Consider the following 17,315-nt stretch of genomic DNA (forward strand, 5'->3'; position numbering starts at 1 on the left):
GGGGCTGGTCTTGAGAAGGCAGCCTCCACGATGGAGACCTCTCCTGGAAAGGTCCAACAGAATCATCATAACGGTTCCAATTACCAAACGCCTACTGTGGACCAGGCGCGCTGGGCTGAGAGCTTTACATTGATACATTTTGTCTAATCCTTTCAAGAACTCTGTGAGAAAGGTCACTGATGGCCAGACGGAAGGGTAATATTTGGCTCCAACTATTATGGAATGGAGCCAGTTTTTCGAGCTTGGGTCTGTCTGAGTCCACAGCCCCTGCGCTTGATCCTGCAGCCGTGGTTTTCAAATTGCACTCCAGGGAAGGCTAAGCGTTCCCAGAGGTGCTTCACGGGCTGCTGGGGGATGGAGGCTGGAGAAGTCCGTAGCTACAGGCCGGGTTCCAGGCCCTTCTCTTCCCTTCCCCTAGAGTGGCTTTACGTTGACGTGATTTATGTATCGAGCTTCCTTGGAAGATTAATTGGAAGAAAGGATTTCATGGCCAAAAATATTTGAAATCCAAATCATGCTGCCTCCCAAAACGACTGTCGGTTATTGACTAGGGCTTCTTGTGTACGTTTCAAGGAAACGTAGTTCCCCCTGGGGGCTTGCCAAGTGGTCTGGCTCGTGCTACACTCCCTGACCCTGTGCAATGTCAGGTCACTCCATCATAGCTTCTAGCCTCCCGTCCACAGTGTCTGGAGGGCTGCCCTCTGGGGTAAAGGGACTGTCCCACAGACAGCAAGTCAAATGTGGTGACTGGCTGTGAATTGGGTGAATTCCTCGGGCGACTTCACTGCCAGCACAGCCTCTAAATCCTTTTTAAGAGACGTAGCTTACAGTGAAGAAGCCCTCGGATTGACTGGCCTGAGGAGGCGACTTGGGACCTTATATTAATTAGGATACAGATTCAGCCGTTGTAACAAATGCCCAACTCGCGTGGCCCTTAGACGCAAGCGAAGTTTATTCTTCTCTCGCATGGAATAGTGTGAGCACAAGTAAGCAGGGGTTGATGTAGTATCTCCATGGTGTTGGGGACCCAGATTCCCTCTACAACATGTGCCTTCCGTGTTGTGGTCCAAAATGGCTGTTTCAGCTCCCACCATCACATCTGCATCCTAACCAACGGGAACTGAGCAAGGTGAGGGCCCCCCATTCCTATCGAGGGCAATCATTCTGCTCATCTTCCATTGGCCAGATGTAGTCATGTAGTCACACTCAGCTGTAAGGAGGGCTGGGAAATGTAGTCTAGCTGGGTGGTCATGCGCCAAACTGAAACCAGGAGGTTCTCCTACTGAAGGAAGAAGGGGAGAATGTTACTGGTAGACATTGATCAGTCTGCCGTGGGTGGACTTCCACCAGCAAAACTGCCGGTGTCGGTGGCAGCATGATCAGGGACCTGCCGTTGCAGATGGGAAGCACCCCCAAGATCGGTGAATTCCAAGCCCCGTGACTGTTTTCCCAGGTGGTCAGTCAAGAAGTCAGCAGTGATTGACTCTGTAGAAGAAAAAACACAGCAGCCAGTGTGCTGCCAGGGAAAAGTTCTAGAAATTTGGTTTCTCACTTCCCTCTTCCCATTCAGATTCTCACTGTCTGAGCCTCTCTGATCACCCCATGAGCAAGACTGTTTTAGTTTATGCCTTTTGGGTTCCGAGGAGCCGTTTGAGCTGTCTTGGGAGGAAGGTTTATAGTGAGGGTGCAAGGACCCATCATGGGATTGAAGGGCTGGAGATGAAGGGCAGCCTGACCTCAGGGACCCTGAAAGCTGTTGGGAACCAGGGCTGCTTTCTCTGTCTCTCCGGGCCCACCTCAATTCTTGTCTCTTTGTCACTGTCCAGCATATATTTCTTGAAGCCAGATGCATGTAAGATCTTCCTTCCTTCTATGGACCAGCAGTCACACTTAGGACAATGCCCTGATGACATCAGTCACCCATGTTCCACACTTGCTGCCCTATTGGACTCTCAGTCCCTTGGTCTAATACATTTCCTCTGTGTTTAAGCCGGGAGGAGCCAGGGTTTCTCTTCCTTGCCCTGAAAGCATCTTCCTTGCTAGTTTCACTTCCTCAGGGAAGAGCCTGAGGAATCAGGAGACGCCTTCCTGTGTGCGGGATGTCCCAGCTATGAGATTGCTTTCCATGGCCTGAGATTCCCAGAGGAGGCAGCTAGTCCCTTCACGAGTGGTTTTTGTGTCACTGCCATCAGCGATGGGAGAGGATGCTGTCCTTGTCAAAGCCACACTGCACATTCTCAGCACAGCCTCCGGCACCATCGGCTGTGGGATCCTGGTGCTTGAACTCATTTAGCAAGTGGATCCCTAACACTCACCATATGCCAGGTGCCAAGCCCTGTGCTAGGTAGGTGCTAGGGGTGAGGAAATGCACGTGACACAACCTCTGAGCTCTGTGCTCCATAAAGGATCCACACTGCTTCTTCTGATGGGAGAGATTTTAAAGATTTTATTTTTCCTTTTTCTCCCCAAAGCCCCCGGTATGTAGTTGTATATTTTTAGCTGTGGGTTCTTCTAGTTGGGGCATGTGGGATGCCGCCTCAGCATGGCTTGATGAGCAGTGCTATGTCTGCACCCAGGATCCGAACCAGCGAAACCCTGGGCCGCCGAAGCAGAGCGTGCAAACTTAATCACCCGGCCACGGGGCCGGCCCCCGAGATGTGAGAGATTTTAACCAGTGACTGATAAGTGGTCCAAGTTGCCTTCCAGGGGGGCAGTTACTTAAAACCTGAGAAACAGTGGACAGAGGAAAAGTCATTGTCTTTGAATGAGAGTGACCTGGTTTCAAATGGTTATGTGGGCTTCAGTTTCCCCACTTATAAAATGGGACTAATTTGAGTCCTCACGTCCCAGGGTTGTCATGCAGTGACACATTTGAAATGCCCAGCACATCTGTCACAGCTCTGCAAATGCTGGCTTCCCATCTCCTTCCTCCCCGTCTCTCAATCCCGCCCTCACCACCGACTTCGTTCTGGGAAGTCGTCCCCTCCTCTCTGGCTGCAGTTTGGCCTCACTGATCACCACGGAGCCTCCAAGCCTGGAGCTCTGAAGAGATACAGCCCCGGCTTCACTGTCCTGGAGGTAATCAAAGTCACCAGGACAGCTGCTCCCCTGGGGCCTGTTTGGACTTGTGGCAGATTCCGCATGGCACTGCCCCTGGGGCAGTCCTTCCCCGGGCAGGCCAGCTGCACTTGGCACTTTTGATGCCTGAAGCAGGGCGTCGGCCTGACCCCCTGGCCCGAGCAGGGACTGCAGGTGTGGATGCCCTCGCTCTCCCAGGGTTCTGCTGACTTGTTGGAGAGAACTTCGGCTGCGAGTTGGAGGCAGCAGCTCCTTTAATTTCTGACTCTCCTTGAGTCAGCAGAGATGACAACTTCATGTCAGTTAAGAGGTGCCGTTGGAGGGCTCCTTGGAAACTATTCTGTCCCAGGACCCCCCCAATGGCACATGGCCTGGCTTGTCAGTAGAGCAGCATGAGCTGGGGCTGTGGACCGTTTGTCCTTCATGGGGAGCAGAAGACTCAAAGCAATGGGCTGGTGAGACGCGTCCCCAGGTCCCCCACCCTCTGCCTCTTGGGCGAGGCAGCAGGAGACAGGTGAGCGTCCGCTTGGGCTGCACGACTGCAGAGCGTGGCTTCCGTCCACGGCTCTCATTTCTGACGCTTGGAGGTTTGTGAAACTCTCACCAGGCGAGTCCTGGGAAGCAGGTGATGGGAACCAGACTCTCCTCCAAACCTGCAAGCAGCTCTTTTAAACACAGGCTGCTCAGGCTCCTGGGTGGCAGTATTCAGTTGGCTCCCACCGTACCTGAGTGCACCTGCTCACTGTCTGCGACCGTCCTGCTGTGTTTGGTAACACCATCCCGTCCTGGTCACCAGGGTGCATGTGGTAGCAATAAAACAGGCAGAGGATGCGCAGGCCTTCCACATACTGTGCTTTGTGGTCATTCACTCATCAACACGTCCTCCAGCTGAGCACACACTCTGCGCTTAAACACCATAGGTAAAGGCTGACCTCACCTATGAGGAACTTACGGTCTTACAGGAAAGGCAGGTGTGGAGATGACAAGTCTGAAAGCCAAGGGAATCATCACAAGTGAGCAACCCGTTGAGAAGAAGCCCGAGGTGTAATGAGAGTGAATGGGGGCATCAGGGAGGCATTCCTGAGGAAGTGACTGCTGAGCTGAGGCCTGAAGGACGAGGAGAACTCGGCTTCTGGATGGAGTGAGAAAGAGGTTTTCAGGCATAGGAGGTACCAATGTCCTGAGGCAGACAAGCACTGGTGATTTCAGGAACTGAAAGAAACTCAGTAGGGCTGGAGCACAGAGCCAGACTACCATGCATCAGGAAGGATTTGTGCCTGTGTGTAACAGAGGGCTGAATCCAGGGACTTAATGAACATCCCTCCAGGGTGTCATCAGGGACCCAGATTCTGTCCAACTCTCCACTCCACCATCTTTAGGGTGTGACTCTTGTCCTTATCCTCACAAGATGGCTGTTGGAGCTCCAGCCATCATATCTACATTCCAGACAGGAATAAGGAGAAGAGGAAAGGTAAGAAGGACCAGCAGTCAAATCTGACCTCTTTCAAAAGGCACCAGTAGAACCTTCAGTTTATCTCATTGGCCAGCCTGTGTGGTACCCCTTAAGACATCCAAGGAATGAGGTTTTTCAGCTGGCTACCTTGCTACTTGCTACAAAATCAATGTTCTGTTAATAAAGAAGAGGGGGAAATGGATGTTGGATAGACATGTCCAGAATCTGCCCCACAGGGCCTTGTAGGTCATAGTAAGGAGTGTGACCTTTATTCTACGTGAGCTGGGGAGCCACAGAATGCTCTGTGCAGGGTGGTGACAAGGAATGGGGAACAACTCAGAGTTGCCTCACTTGAGCCACAGCAACACACACCTGTGGGCGTGTGTACTGGCTCCCTGGGGCTGCCATAACAGATTACCATGAACTAGGTGCCTTGAAACAACAGAAATTTCTTCTCTCACAGTTCTAGAGGCTAGAAGTCCCAAAGCAAGGTGTCACCATGGCCGTGCTCCTCTAAAGGCTCTAGGGAAGAATCCTTCCTTGCCTCCTTCTAGCTTCTGGTGGCTCCCAGCAATCCTTGAGGACTTCCATGGATGGCGGGGGCTGTTTGCAAGGGGTGGGGATCTTCACTGGGCAAGTAGGGGGATAAACTGAGCATTGAAGGAGTAGGAATCTGCCAGGGGGAGAAGGCCAGGAAGGTCATTTCTGGCAGGTGGACCAGCATGTGCAGAGGCATGAGTGACCACTAGTGGCCTGGTCTGGTGAGTGGGTGCACAAGGGTACACAGGGGAACCAGAGAAGAGAAGCTAAAGAGAAGGCGGAACTGACTCATGGTGAGACCTTGCATATCAGGCTGAGGTTTGGGTTTCATCTCGAGGGCAGTGGGAGCCCCAGATGGCTCGTGAGCGGAGTGATGCGACCTCGCACATGTTTTAGATTTGTTGACGGCTAGCCATACTGGGGCTGGGTGGAGGGGCAGGAGTCTGGAGGCTGGAGGGGAGGACAGGCAGTGGCAGTGGGAAATCTCCACCAGCCCCACACCCCCGCCATGTTTCTTTCTGCTCATCTTCCCCCAGCCCTGCGCCGACCCCGGGTCCCCAGAGTGCGTCACTTGTCAGAAGAGCAGACTCTGCCTCCTGGCGGGTGGGGAGAGCGGGCATCCCTCGTCCCTGCTCATGCTGGGTCCAGGGCAAGGGCTGGCTGGGCAGCTGGCAGGTTGGCAGGGAGAACATGGTCTGCTCTGCTGTGTCTGCTGCTACTGCCGCTGGACAGCCTGGTTCATGACCCACGACGCCCGGGGCTCCTCGAGGGTCAGCAACCCCGTCTCCGCGCAGCGGCCAAGCCAACCTGCCCGTTCTGCCTCCCTTCCTCCCGCGGCTGGCGCGCCCGGGTGGGCTGAGATGCTGTGACATCGCCTCCTCCCCTGGCTCTTCCGCCCTTTCTGCCAGCCATTTCCCGGCCTCCTTTCAATCCTGGCCCTAAATGCTCCTGAAGCAGGAGAGGCTTTACAGAATTAACTCCCAGCCCTCCGCATTCTGGCTTTTTTGTTTTATCCCCATGGGACACAGAGTAGAGGTTAGAAATATGTCCTGAAGGAATCCTGGCTGCTCTTCTCCCCTTTCTCAACACTCCAGCGACTGTAGTATGGCCCTGCTTTATCTCTCTGTGTGAGGTCTGTTTGCATAAGTCCCACCTCCTCCATCAGACTAGCAACTCCCCAAGATCAGGGTCTGCCTCCATCTTTAGACTGGTGGCTTCTACGATCCAGTTTTTAATTCTCCCTTAAACAGCGTACTCCCAGGGTGGGGACTGTGTCTCTCCCCCAGTCTGGGAGCTCCCTGAAGACAAGGGCTCTGTTTGTGACCCCTCAGTCCGAGCTCTGCCTTGGGTGTGCTCCGCAGAAACTCAGGACAAGCCTCCTGACCCATCTGGGAATGGCAGGGCTGAGCATGGGTACAGCAGGGTGGATTTTGCTGGGGCCAGAGCTGCTAGAGCTAGGGGCCTAGTACTGAGCTGTCTGGGGCCGAGGAGAGCCCATGGGCTCCCAAGCCTGCACCAGCCCTCTGGGGCACAAGTCCAGCACCCTGGGAGGGCGATGACTTCTTGTATCCAGAAGTCTGGGTTGGGGAGGGGCAGGTGGTTCCTGGCATGCCGGACTCCTCATGCCTCCTGTGGGGTCTGTCTTGGATGGTGGCAGGAGGACAACCACAGCTACTATGTGTCCCGTCTGTACGGCCCCAGTGAGCCCCGCAGCCGGGAGCTGTGGGTGGACGTGGCTGAGGCCAACCGGAGCCAAGTGAAGGCCCACAGAATCCTCTCCAACACCCACCGGCAGGCTTCGGTGAGTGCCCCGGTCCCCGGCAGGCTTCGGTGAGTGCCCCGGTCCCCGGCAGGCTTCGGTGAGTGCCCCGGTCCCCGGCAGGCTTCGGTGAATGCCCCGGTCCCCGGCAGTGCTGCCCTAGGCTGGGAGGCTGGGGGCCGGCCCACCCCACCTGCTAAGTGGGCATGGCTGTGGCCTGAGGTCTGTGGCCTGGGAGCTGCCTTCCAGGGGATCCCGGGAGCTTTGCCAGAGTTAGGGTGCTCACCTGTGGTCCTGGGGGCCCGCCATGGACATCCCTGTTCCCCCCACGACCCCCACCCCCATCCAGACAAGCATGGGGCAGCCCCCTGGCCTGCAGCTCGGCCCATGCTGACCCTCCCCCGTCCCTTGCAGAGAGTGGTCTTGTCCTTCGATTTCCCTTTCTACGGGCATCCTCTGCGGCAGATCACCATAGCAACCGGAGGTAAGGCTGTGTCAGTGGGGAGGGTTTGAAGATCTCAGCCAGAACTTGGGGGACCTACCTGGGGAGGTTTACCAGAGACAGGGTGGTATAGATGGACAGGGGAGGGACCCACGTTTGGCACTCTTGAAACTCCACTCTCAGGAAGCAGGGCAGTGGGTGTGTCAGAATACTTCCCTCACATCAGCTGACTTGCTTGTATGTGTGTGTTTCCCTCTGGGCCGGCTCAGGCCAGCGTGGGCAGTCCCAGTGTCCCTGTGGTTCTGAGTCTGTGAATGAGAGGGAAGGAGAGACTGCACTGAGAGCCTGGTTCCTGGGACCAGGCTCCCTGTTGGTATGAGGAGCCCATTTTTCATTCCTGCGCACTTTCCTAGGGAGAGGGAGAGGTGGGAGTTTGTGCCCACCTGGAGGCACAGGGAGAAACTTCTCTGGTCTGGGACCCTTTTGCTCCATACATGCCAGACCCAAAGTCCACCAGGTAGGGATGGGGGACAGAGGTCCAAAGCTTGCTTCCAGCCCCATCTGCGCCGCTCCTTCCTGCCCTTGGGGAAAAAAGCCCAAGGAAGCAACCCCTCTGGGCCATCTCTGGTGATTCGTCTGCACTTCTCCCCACCCAGGCTTCATCTTCATGGGTGACGTGATCCATCGGATGCTCACAGCTACTCAGTACGTGGCCCCTCTGATGGCCAACTTCAACCCTGGCTACTCCGACAATTCCACAGTTGCTTACTTTGATAATGGTGAGACCAGATTTCAGAGTTTAAGTCACCCAGCTCCAGGGCTCCTTTGGTCCGGCCCCTGTAGAGGAGTCCAAGGCCCAGAGAAGGCAAGGAACTTGCCCAGAGTCACACAGCAAGGCAGCCACCACACTTTTCTGTATTCGGTTTCCTCATCTGTAAGATGGAGACAAAATGCCTGCCACCCAGCAGATCAGATGAGATACGAAGTGAGAGTGCTCGGCTCTTAGTAGAGGTGAAGTAAATACCAGGGACCTTTCTTGTTTCTTACTCTCACAGGTTGTCCCTTGAGCACCCACTCCCCCACCCCAGGGAAACAGACATCTCTCCTATTTCTCCTCCTTTTCCTTTCAAGGGGTCAGGATAGGCAAGAAGGAAGGGTCGTGCCTGGGCTAGGACATGATCAGGCATGGCATCCGGGGGGCTGAAGCAGGGTCTTCTGCTTCCTCCCAAGCTTGGAAGCCAGGCTACCAGCTCCTGCCTCCAGTCGAATTTGCAGACTGCCTCCATCGTCCCTAAGGGACCTGACCTGTGGCCCCTCCACGCCGGCCACCATTTCTGCAGGGCCCTGCTCCCTGCACTACCTCCCCGTTCAGCCAGGTCTCTGCTCTTCTCCCCAGGGACTGTGTTTGTGGTCCAGTGGGACCACGTCTACCTCCAAGGCCGGGAGGACAGGGGCAGCTTCACCTTCCAGGCAGCTCTGCACCGTGACGGCCGCATCGTTTTCGGCTACAAAGAGGTGAGGGGGCCCAGCTGCAGAGATGGCTGGGTCTTGGGGCCTTTCTTTCACTCAGCAAATATCTGTAGAGAAGCAATGTGCCAGGCCTGGGGCTTGTGCTGAGGTGCAGCCGTGAATAAGGTGGCTGCGGGCCCTGCCCTTGTGGAGCTGTGAGTCTGGTTGGGAAGATAGACAGAAATTGCAGGAACAAATGTGGAATTGCCACTGTGACAAGTGCTCGGAAGTGGAGAAGCTGGGTTCCAGGAGAACCCTTCATGGGGCTCTTTATCCGAGCAGGTGTCCAGGAAGGGTTTCCTGAGAAACAGAGTTGAAATCTGCAGGATGCATAGGAGTTAAGGAAGCAAAGAGGAGAGAGAAATGTGTTCCGGGAATGCACGAGCAAAGGTTCTGAGACAGGACAGAGTGTGGCTGGAGGGGGAGGAGCAAGATGGGGCAGGGGAACAAGCAGATCTGCCTTTGACTAAGGTCCATGTGGCTTCAGAGTAGAGACAGATCGTTGGGGGCTCAGAGGAAATGCTGGGAGATAATTTATGAGAGGTGATGCCAGCCTCGGGTAGATGGAGGGCGATGGAGAGAACTGGAGAGACAGTTAGCAGGCTAATTAGCAGGATTGGGAGATGTATCAGCTGGAGGAGGGGAAATGAAGGAAAGGGAGGGGCCGAGGGTGATTCCTAGTTTTCTGGCCTGCGTGGAGGTGCCATTCACAAAGATGGAGAAAAGGAAAAGGAGCTGGTGTGGGGAAGACTTGGAATTTGGGTGGGGGCCCATTGGGTTTGAGATGTCTTGGAGTCCTCCAAGAGGCAACGCCAAGCAGGCAGGTGGGTCTGGGGCTCAGAGGGAGGTCTAGGTTGGCCCACGAGGGTTTGGGGGGTAATGGAGCCTCTTCTCCCTGCTGCAGATCCCTATGTCAGTCCTGGAAATCAGCTCCTCCCAGCACCCCGTCAAGGCAGGCCTGTCAGACGCCTTCATGGTTCTCAATCCATCCCCAGAAGTACCAGGTGAGTCCCCAGGGATCCAGCGGAGACGGGGACTGGGTTGGACTCAACTCACACTGGGCAGGCTGGTGGGGAGTGGATGGATGGCGAGAGTCGAGTGGGAACTAAGGGGAGAAAGAGGGCATGGTGAGTTTCCATCTTTCTCTGTTAAAGCAGAGGAACCATTTTTCCCACTAAAATCCCCCATGGGAGGCACCATTCTTAGTGTTAAGAGGAAAGGGAGCCAGCGCCCTTCCACTCAGCACCACCCCCCTTTAGAAAATCTCCAAAGACACTGAAGTAGGGTTTATGGGTCCTCCCAGAACACAACCCTAATGCCCCCCACCCGGGTGATGGAAGGAGCGTCACAGGGGGTTTCAGGAGACAGGAAAATCCCGTTTCTCTCCCATCCCCCCAACCTGCATCCCCCAGTTTCACTTCCAGGAGGCAACCTGGCCTGCTAGGCTATTTCTAGAGCTACAAGCCTTCAGGGAAGTATGTATACGTGTATTTAACACAAATGATGGCATATGCTGTCTGTCCTCTGTTCTGCTCCTGAACGAAGTATATCCTGCCCATCATTCCACGTCAGCACACATCTCATTCTGTGTAGTGGCTGCATGATAGCCCATTGCATGGATGTGCCTTAAATTAACCAGTCCCTGGGCGCAGGCTTCTCAGTTGTTTCCAACCTTTTGCTACAACAAATAAGGCTGCAGTGAATCTTCTTGCAGGTAGGTACTTTTATGCCTCAGAGTGAGTATTTCCATCAGATAAATTCCCGCCACTTCACCTGCCCCTCCCCTGACCGCCCCCCTGAACTCCCAGTGCTCTAGTGAGGGGCTGAGCAGGGACCTCCAAGATCCGGCCCCACGGCTGCAGTCGGCGTCTGCTCTAAGTCGTTGGTTCACGCCTGTACTGAGCTGGTTGCCAGATAGTCTCAGTATCATCCTAATTGTATTAGTTAGCTACTGCTGCATAACAAATTACCCTGAAACTTAGCAGCTTAAAGCAACAAACACATTATCTCAGAGTTTCTGTGGATCAGGAAGCAAAGCATGACTTAGCTGGGTCCTCTGGTTCAGGGTCTTTCACAGGCTGCTCTCAAGCTGTTTGCCGCCATTACAGTCATCTCAACGATTGATGGGGGGTCTACTTCCAAGAGCTCTCGTGTGGTTGTTGGCAGGGTTCAGTTCCCCCCTCAGTTCCTGCCCTGTGGACCTCCCCACAGGACAGCTCGCAGCATGGCAGCACCATCCATCAGAGCAGGCAAGGAGGGCAGCAGTGGAAGATGAGCAAGATGGAAACCAGAGTCTTTTCATAACCTGATTTTAGAAGGGCCATCCCGTCACTTTTGCCATATTCTGCTGGTTGGAAGCAAGTCACTAGGTCCAGCCGGTGCTCAGGACAGGATTGCACAGGTGTGAATGCCAGGAGGCAGAGATCCCTGGGGGCCATTTTAGAGGCTGCCTCCCACCATGACTATAATCCTGTCCCCAGGCGCTGAGCTTTACAGTATCTTACTGGATCCTCCTCCCAACATTGTAAGTGAAGTCTGTACCTTTGTCCCTTTCTAAACGAGCACACAGAGGCTCAGAGAGGTGGAGTGACTTGCTTGTGGTCACCCAGCTACGAAGGGGAGAACTGAAACCCAGATCTTATGTTTTTTTTAAACCCCGGGATCCGCCATTGAGACTCTACATCTGACCCACCCCCACCCCACCCAGAGGGGTGAATCCTTTCCTCCTCAGTTCCCCAAACGCCCCCCACCATATGTACACCCACCGCAGGCTGTTTTGCAGGAAGAACAGTTCTTGGTGTCCATACTCCACCCTTCCCCGTGCATTACAGAACCGTCAGGAGCAGGGTCTTTGTTTCGTCTGTGCCTCCCTCACACGGCTTTGTGCACGGCAGAGTCTCAGGAAATGTGTTTTGGATCCAGCTGTTGAATGAGGGCGAATTAGAGGAAGTCAGTTCCCTGGGGAGGGTCTGCATCTGAGGCTCCTCTGTGATTCTGGAATGAAAGGCTGTTTTAGCCATGGAGCAGGGAGGCGGGGTAAAGAGGGGTGGGGGAAGCACAGTCCGCCTGAAATAACAGGAGGGAAGCTGCGCCTGTTCTGTGAGGCCCGGAGACGCAAGCGCTCTGCCTGCGGAGCCTCCGGATTCCGTGACTCCAGGTGCTGTTTGCTGAGGTGTTAGGTCCACAGGCCAGGTGAAAGCCGCCCGGCAGCTCCAGCCTCCAGTCTCCCTTCCCTCTGTCCCCTATTCCTTCTTGTCACTGCCAGACAAATCTGATCATATCACTCTCTGGCTCCTTGTTGCCTATAGCATTAAGTCAAAATCCTTAGTGTGGCATTCAAGGCCCTTTGCAGCTGGGCACACCCTACCTTTATAGGCTCCCCTCCAAACCCTCTCTGTCTGGGCAGCACTGGTCTGCATGCCCTGTGTCCCCCAAACATGTCAAGGGCTGTCTGCATCTCCGTGACACAGTTCCTCGTATAAAATGCCCCACACCCCAGCCCTTTCACCCCTTGGCAAAATTCTACTCACCCATTGCTCTAGCTCCATGCAGCAGGATTCGTGGTTTCCTCCTCTGTCCCCTTAGCACTTTGTCATCACACTGCCCTGCTCATCCTCCTTGTCCCCAACTAGCTTTGCGCTCCTTGGGAGCTCACTGTGGCCCCAGCACCTAGCCCAGGGCCTGTGGCAGGGCAGGTGCCCCCAAAAAATGAGTAACAGTGCAAGTGAGTGTCGCTGAAGAGAGTAGGTGTGGCAGAGACCCTGTCCTCCACTCCATGGTGACCCTAAGTGAGAACAGGGCCTGACACCACTTGAGTCTGGGGTGAGTGCTTTGGTAATTGCATCTCTTTTTGTCAGAGGCCTTTAGCTTGGGGCTCCAGGCATAGACTTGGAAGGAATATTGAGATGCGAGTGGAGCATATGCCCATGCATATATTTTTCTGGGACAGTACCCGTGGCCTTCATTGGGTTTTAAAATGGGCTGTGATCTCCACTTTGGGGAGTGATGGCTTTTATGTGGCTAAGAGGTCAGATTCCTCTGGGTCTGATATTCAACCCAAGAAGTAGAGAATTAGTCTGGATTAGGTTGAGCTGCAAATAACAGTAAGTCCCGAATAACCAGAGCTTAAATGAGACAGAAGTTTAGGGAGAGCCCTCTGGTCTGCAGACCCTATTCTTACCAGGGATAGTCCCATTGTCCAAGCCCACCTGGTCCTATAGAATGAATGGTGTCACTGTCCTTGTCCTCAAGCTTGGCTCTTCCCTGCCTGGGGCACTGTGAGGAGTGGAGTCTGGCTCCCCGCTATTCAGAAATCACCCAGAGGCTGGCCTGGTGGCGCAGTGGTTAAGTGCGCACGTTTTGCCTCGGAGGCCTAGGGTTCGTCAGTTCGGATCCCGGGTGCCGACATGGCACCGCTTGACAAATCATGCTATGGTAGGCATCCCACATATAAAGTGGAGGAAGGTGGGCACGGATGTTAGCTCAGGGCCAGCCTTCCTCAGCAAAAAGAGGAGAATTGGTGGCAAATGTTAGCTCAGGGCTAATCTTCCTCAAAAAAAGAAAAAAAAAAGAATCACCCAGCCACTGAACCCTGTCTGGGGCACTGTCTCCTCGACCAGGGTCCAAACAGTCTCCTCTCATCCCTGCTTGATGCGTGGAGGGAATTCTGCACAATCTCACCCCTGGGGTTGAGGGAAGGAAATACTGAAAACAGCCAGAGTTTTTCTTACCATCAGTTCCTTGTATAAACTGCTACACAGGCTTTGGAGCAGAGAGTCTGCAGAGTGTGCTTTGATGCAGAGAAAAGATTCATGTGCAACTAGCATCTTTTTGCAGAGGCACACAAAACTTATAGGGTGGGTTATGTACTGTTTATTTGGCTGGAGGGGCCCCCAGAAGTCAATATAATTTCCTCTACTCATTTGTTTAAAAGCAACTTCAGTGTAGCCAACATCAAAATCAACAGATTCTGAATTAGTGGAATCAATTAATGAGGTTTTCATTATAAAAGGCTCCAAATTGTAGCTTGCCCCTTGGCTGGCCCCAGAATGGCCTCGGATGATCCTAACACGTGGGCCTTCTCCTTTACCAGAACTTTCCTTTCCCCTCAAAGGCAGACTTGAGTCCAGAAATGTGTCAGAGGCTTGTACCTTTGTGCTGGACTGCTGGGTGAGGGAGATGGGAGGCCCTGGATCTGGCTGCAGGGGGGTGGGAAAGATGAGCCAAGTGAGGGCGTGGAGTGGGGCAGTGTATCGTCTCCAGATCTGGCCCATTTTGTCTTCCTGCCTCTCCTGATAAAGCCTCCTGTACAAGCTTCATCAGAGCTTTTTATCCATCAGGGGCCCTCCTCCCCTCTTTTCACTCCTCTCTTCTCTTTTTCTCTCTCCTCTGCTCGCTGAGTCTTCCCATTGCTTGCCTCTTCTTCTGTCTCAGCCCCTTTCCTACTTGGCTTCGGTGCTGAGGAGGAATCTCCTGCCTCCCCTCCTGGGCTGAAAGCCCCTTGAGATACAGGCCCCTCATTGTGTTTATCTCTGGGGTCCCCTGTGGGGTGTGATGCATGGTTATTGAACGAATAACCAAATGAGCAAAGGACTACATGAGTGAGTGAATGACAACTTTTTCCGAACGAGCGTCTTATATTTTTTGTATCATAATCATCTGTTTTGGAGGGAGGTTTGTGGCAGAGTCTGTCTGTCTGATTTCTTCTGACCGATCAAACTCTCTCCCACTGGTGTCTGGTGCTGAAACAAAACAGGACGTGTAAACGTCTCTTTTGAGCCATTAACATTTCTTGATTGGGCGCCAGAGCTTTCCATGTATGGACCTCAGTAGTTCTGAATCTTTGATGATCGGAAGCAGAGATAAAACGGAACATCTCAAAGTGTCAGAAATGTGGCTTTGGGGTGGCCTCCGTCCTGGTTCCGGAAGGGATCTGCTGGTCATACGATGGACGTCATCGTCCTTGGGCGAGCCCAGATGTTGGCGAGATAATCCAAAAGCAAATAACTCAGGCGGGGATATTAAAGGTTCTGTTGATAGAGAAATAAAAATATTACCAAAGCCACACACTCAAACAAGTACAAGTTGGCAGTTGAAGTGAGCAAATATTTTTAATCAGAGATAGATTTCCGCACACCACCCTCATCCGCCTTCCTACCACGCTCATCTCCCCGCCCGGCTGATAGGGCTGTGCTGGGTTGTGGCACACGTTTGAGCATCTCCGGCTGCACCCTTACTTGAGGCACAGCCCCAACTCTGTTCCCCAGCCTGGCTGGTGGGGAGACCCCTCCCTAGATTCTGGTGTGATGTTTGCTGGGAGCCCCGCCTTCCCTGGCTGCCATTTGGTGTCTCTATCCCTGAAATCTGCTCCCTTGACAAGTCCGTGTCTCCATTTGTGCCCTGACCCTGACTCTCTCTGTCCCTCCCATTTCTCTTCCTTCTGACGGAGGGTGAGTTCTCCCCAACATCCTTGAAGGTGGGGGAAACCTAGAAGCCATCTCTCCTCCTACTTTAAGCTCTAACTTAGGAAGGGGCATGTCTAGCTTTCTGTGGCCCACTGGGGGCTGCCCTTTTGAGAAAGGCCGTAATCTGTGGTCGGCTGGGGAGGAAGGACGTTCTTCCTTTGGGCTGTAGGCTGAAGTTATAATAAGTTGCTGAGGTTTTCATGACTATCTGTAACCCATTCATTCGTTCACAGTCGTTTCTTGAGGCCGTGTTAAGTGCAGGGCCGGGGGCTAGGGGCTACAGTACAGAGACAAACAACTTGCAGGCTCTGCCCTTGGGGCGCTTGCAGCTTGGTGGGGTGGGGGGCCAGCCAAGTAAATATTGACCAAGCAGTGTAACAGGTGACACTGGACATTGCACAAGGGGTTGTGGAGCTCAGAGGAGGGCCACTAACTGCACCCAAGGGTGGGGAGGCCTTCAAGGAGGGTGTGTCATTCGAGCTGAGCGTGAAGGATGAGGCAGATAGAGGAAGAAAAGTTTCCGTCAACTCTAGACCCCACAGCCTCAGGACCTTGGGCGACCTGGAGTTTCACATTTATTTTTTATCCTATTATATTTTGGTGCTAAAAGGGTGATTTTTCAGGAGGAGAGATGGGTAGTGGATGGGATGGAGCTGTGAAAGTCTGCCTAGAACTTCCCCATCCTCCACCTAGATGTCCTGCATGCCCCAGGCTCACTCAAAGCCCAGGCCATCTTTATACGGCAGTTGGTGTCACACAGGGAGGGCCCTGCAGCACATATGGGCCTTCGTGTGAATTGAAAATTGGTGCCTCCTGTGGGCAGATGAATTATAGAAAGGTGCCCTTCCTCATGGCAATCTCTCAGACCCCACACTTGCTTGACAAGGGGCCTTTCTTGTATCAAAATAATCTGTTTGTGTGTGGATGTGTGTGTGTGTCTGTGTGGATGTGTGTCTGTGTCTGTGTGTCTGTGTGTGTGTGGATGTGTGTGTGTGTGTGTCTGTGTGGATGTGCACACGCTCACAAAGGGCTCTTTGGACCTCTGTCCCCCGGCTTTGGAGGGAGGGCTCTGTCCTCCCCAGGACCTTGGTCACCCTGTAGACAGCTGGTAGTTACTGCCTAATATTTATGAGGTTTCCCTCCTGGACCTCTCCTCTCTCAGACTTAGGGTTGTTTAGGAGAAAAATAAACACACCATTACTCAATCTTTGGGATGTTGGCTTAATTATTTATTTTTAAGGAAGTTGTGAATGTTTCCCTTTAACTCTTTTAGAAACACAAATAAAGAAACCATATGCAGTAGTGTGCTGGAGCGCTGACACTGATTCACGAGAGCAGACTGACCACATCTCTGCCCGATTCCATGCTCAGTGACTCCAAACTGGTAGCTTGAAATCAGCCACGGGGAAGTATTTACACCGTGGAACTCAGCAAATGCGACAAGTCCGGACTCCTCCTGCCCGTCCCCTGCCAGGAGCCAGTTGTTACACATTTTTCTACACAGCTTTGGTGACCTTGGGAGCTGCACTGGCTTCGAGGCCTGAGTTTTAAGTCTAGCCTCTGCAAAAAAAAGAAAGGCTGTGTGCCTTTGGGCAAATAATGTCACCTCTTTGATGTCACTTTCCTCCTTTGTGAAGTGGGGGGAACAGCGATGTCTGTCCGTGTCCCTGAGAGAGTTGTGGGAGGAGTCATATCCTGGTAACCTCCAATGATGTGGGCCCCGTGGGGTCAGGGCCAGGTCTCTCTTGCATGTCACTGAGTGCTCGGGACTTAGCGCAGCCCCTGGACGTAGCAGGTGCCCGGACCTCTGTGTTGAATGAGTGAATGAATAGGGTGCCTGGTGGTGTGTGCTTTTGTATGAGTTTTCTCATTTAAATAGATGTTTTCCATTGAAGGCTGTGGATAGGCTTGGTAAATTGTAAAGTGTTATACAAAGTTTTATCAGTTCGTGGGTTAATCTGTCTGGGCCTCAGTTTCCCCACTTGTGAAATGAATGGCAGGACAACTTGCTGATGCAGCTCTCAACATGATTTATGTGAGTCTCCAAAGTGGTGGCCCACCTCATGGCTC

The 17,315-nt window shown here is 53.4% G+C and overlaps 1 protein-coding gene across 3 annotated transcripts in view; it reads left to right on the forward strand.

The window, feature by feature from the left end:
- PLXDC1 (plexin domain containing 1) overlaps positions 1 to 17,315 on the forward strand; it is a 55,434-nt gene that overhangs the window by 18,837 nt on the left and 19,282 nt on the right. For all 3 annotated transcript variants that reach the window (XR_002811477.2, XM_023652617.2, XM_023652618.2), the window contains exons 3-7: positions 6,729 to 6,872; positions 7,245 to 7,314; positions 7,929 to 8,051; positions 8,669 to 8,787; positions 9,686 to 9,785. Coding sequence is in view for 2 of the 3 variants with exons in the window: in XM_023652617.2 (XP_023508385.1) it covers positions 6,729 to 6,872; positions 7,245 to 7,314; positions 7,929 to 8,051; positions 8,669 to 8,787; positions 9,686 to 9,785 (556 nt within the window). In the remaining variant the exon portion in view is untranslated. The remainder of the gene's footprint in view (positions 1 to 6,728; positions 6,873 to 7,244; positions 7,315 to 7,928; positions 8,052 to 8,668; positions 8,788 to 9,685; positions 9,786 to 17,315) is intronic.

Source organism: Equus caballus, chromosome 11 (assembly GCF_041296265.1).
Source record: "Equus caballus isolate H_3958 breed thoroughbred chromosome 11, TB-T2T, whole genome shotgun sequence".
Classification (NCBI taxonomy): Eukaryota; Metazoa; Chordata; class Mammalia; order Perissodactyla; family Equidae; genus Equus; species Equus caballus.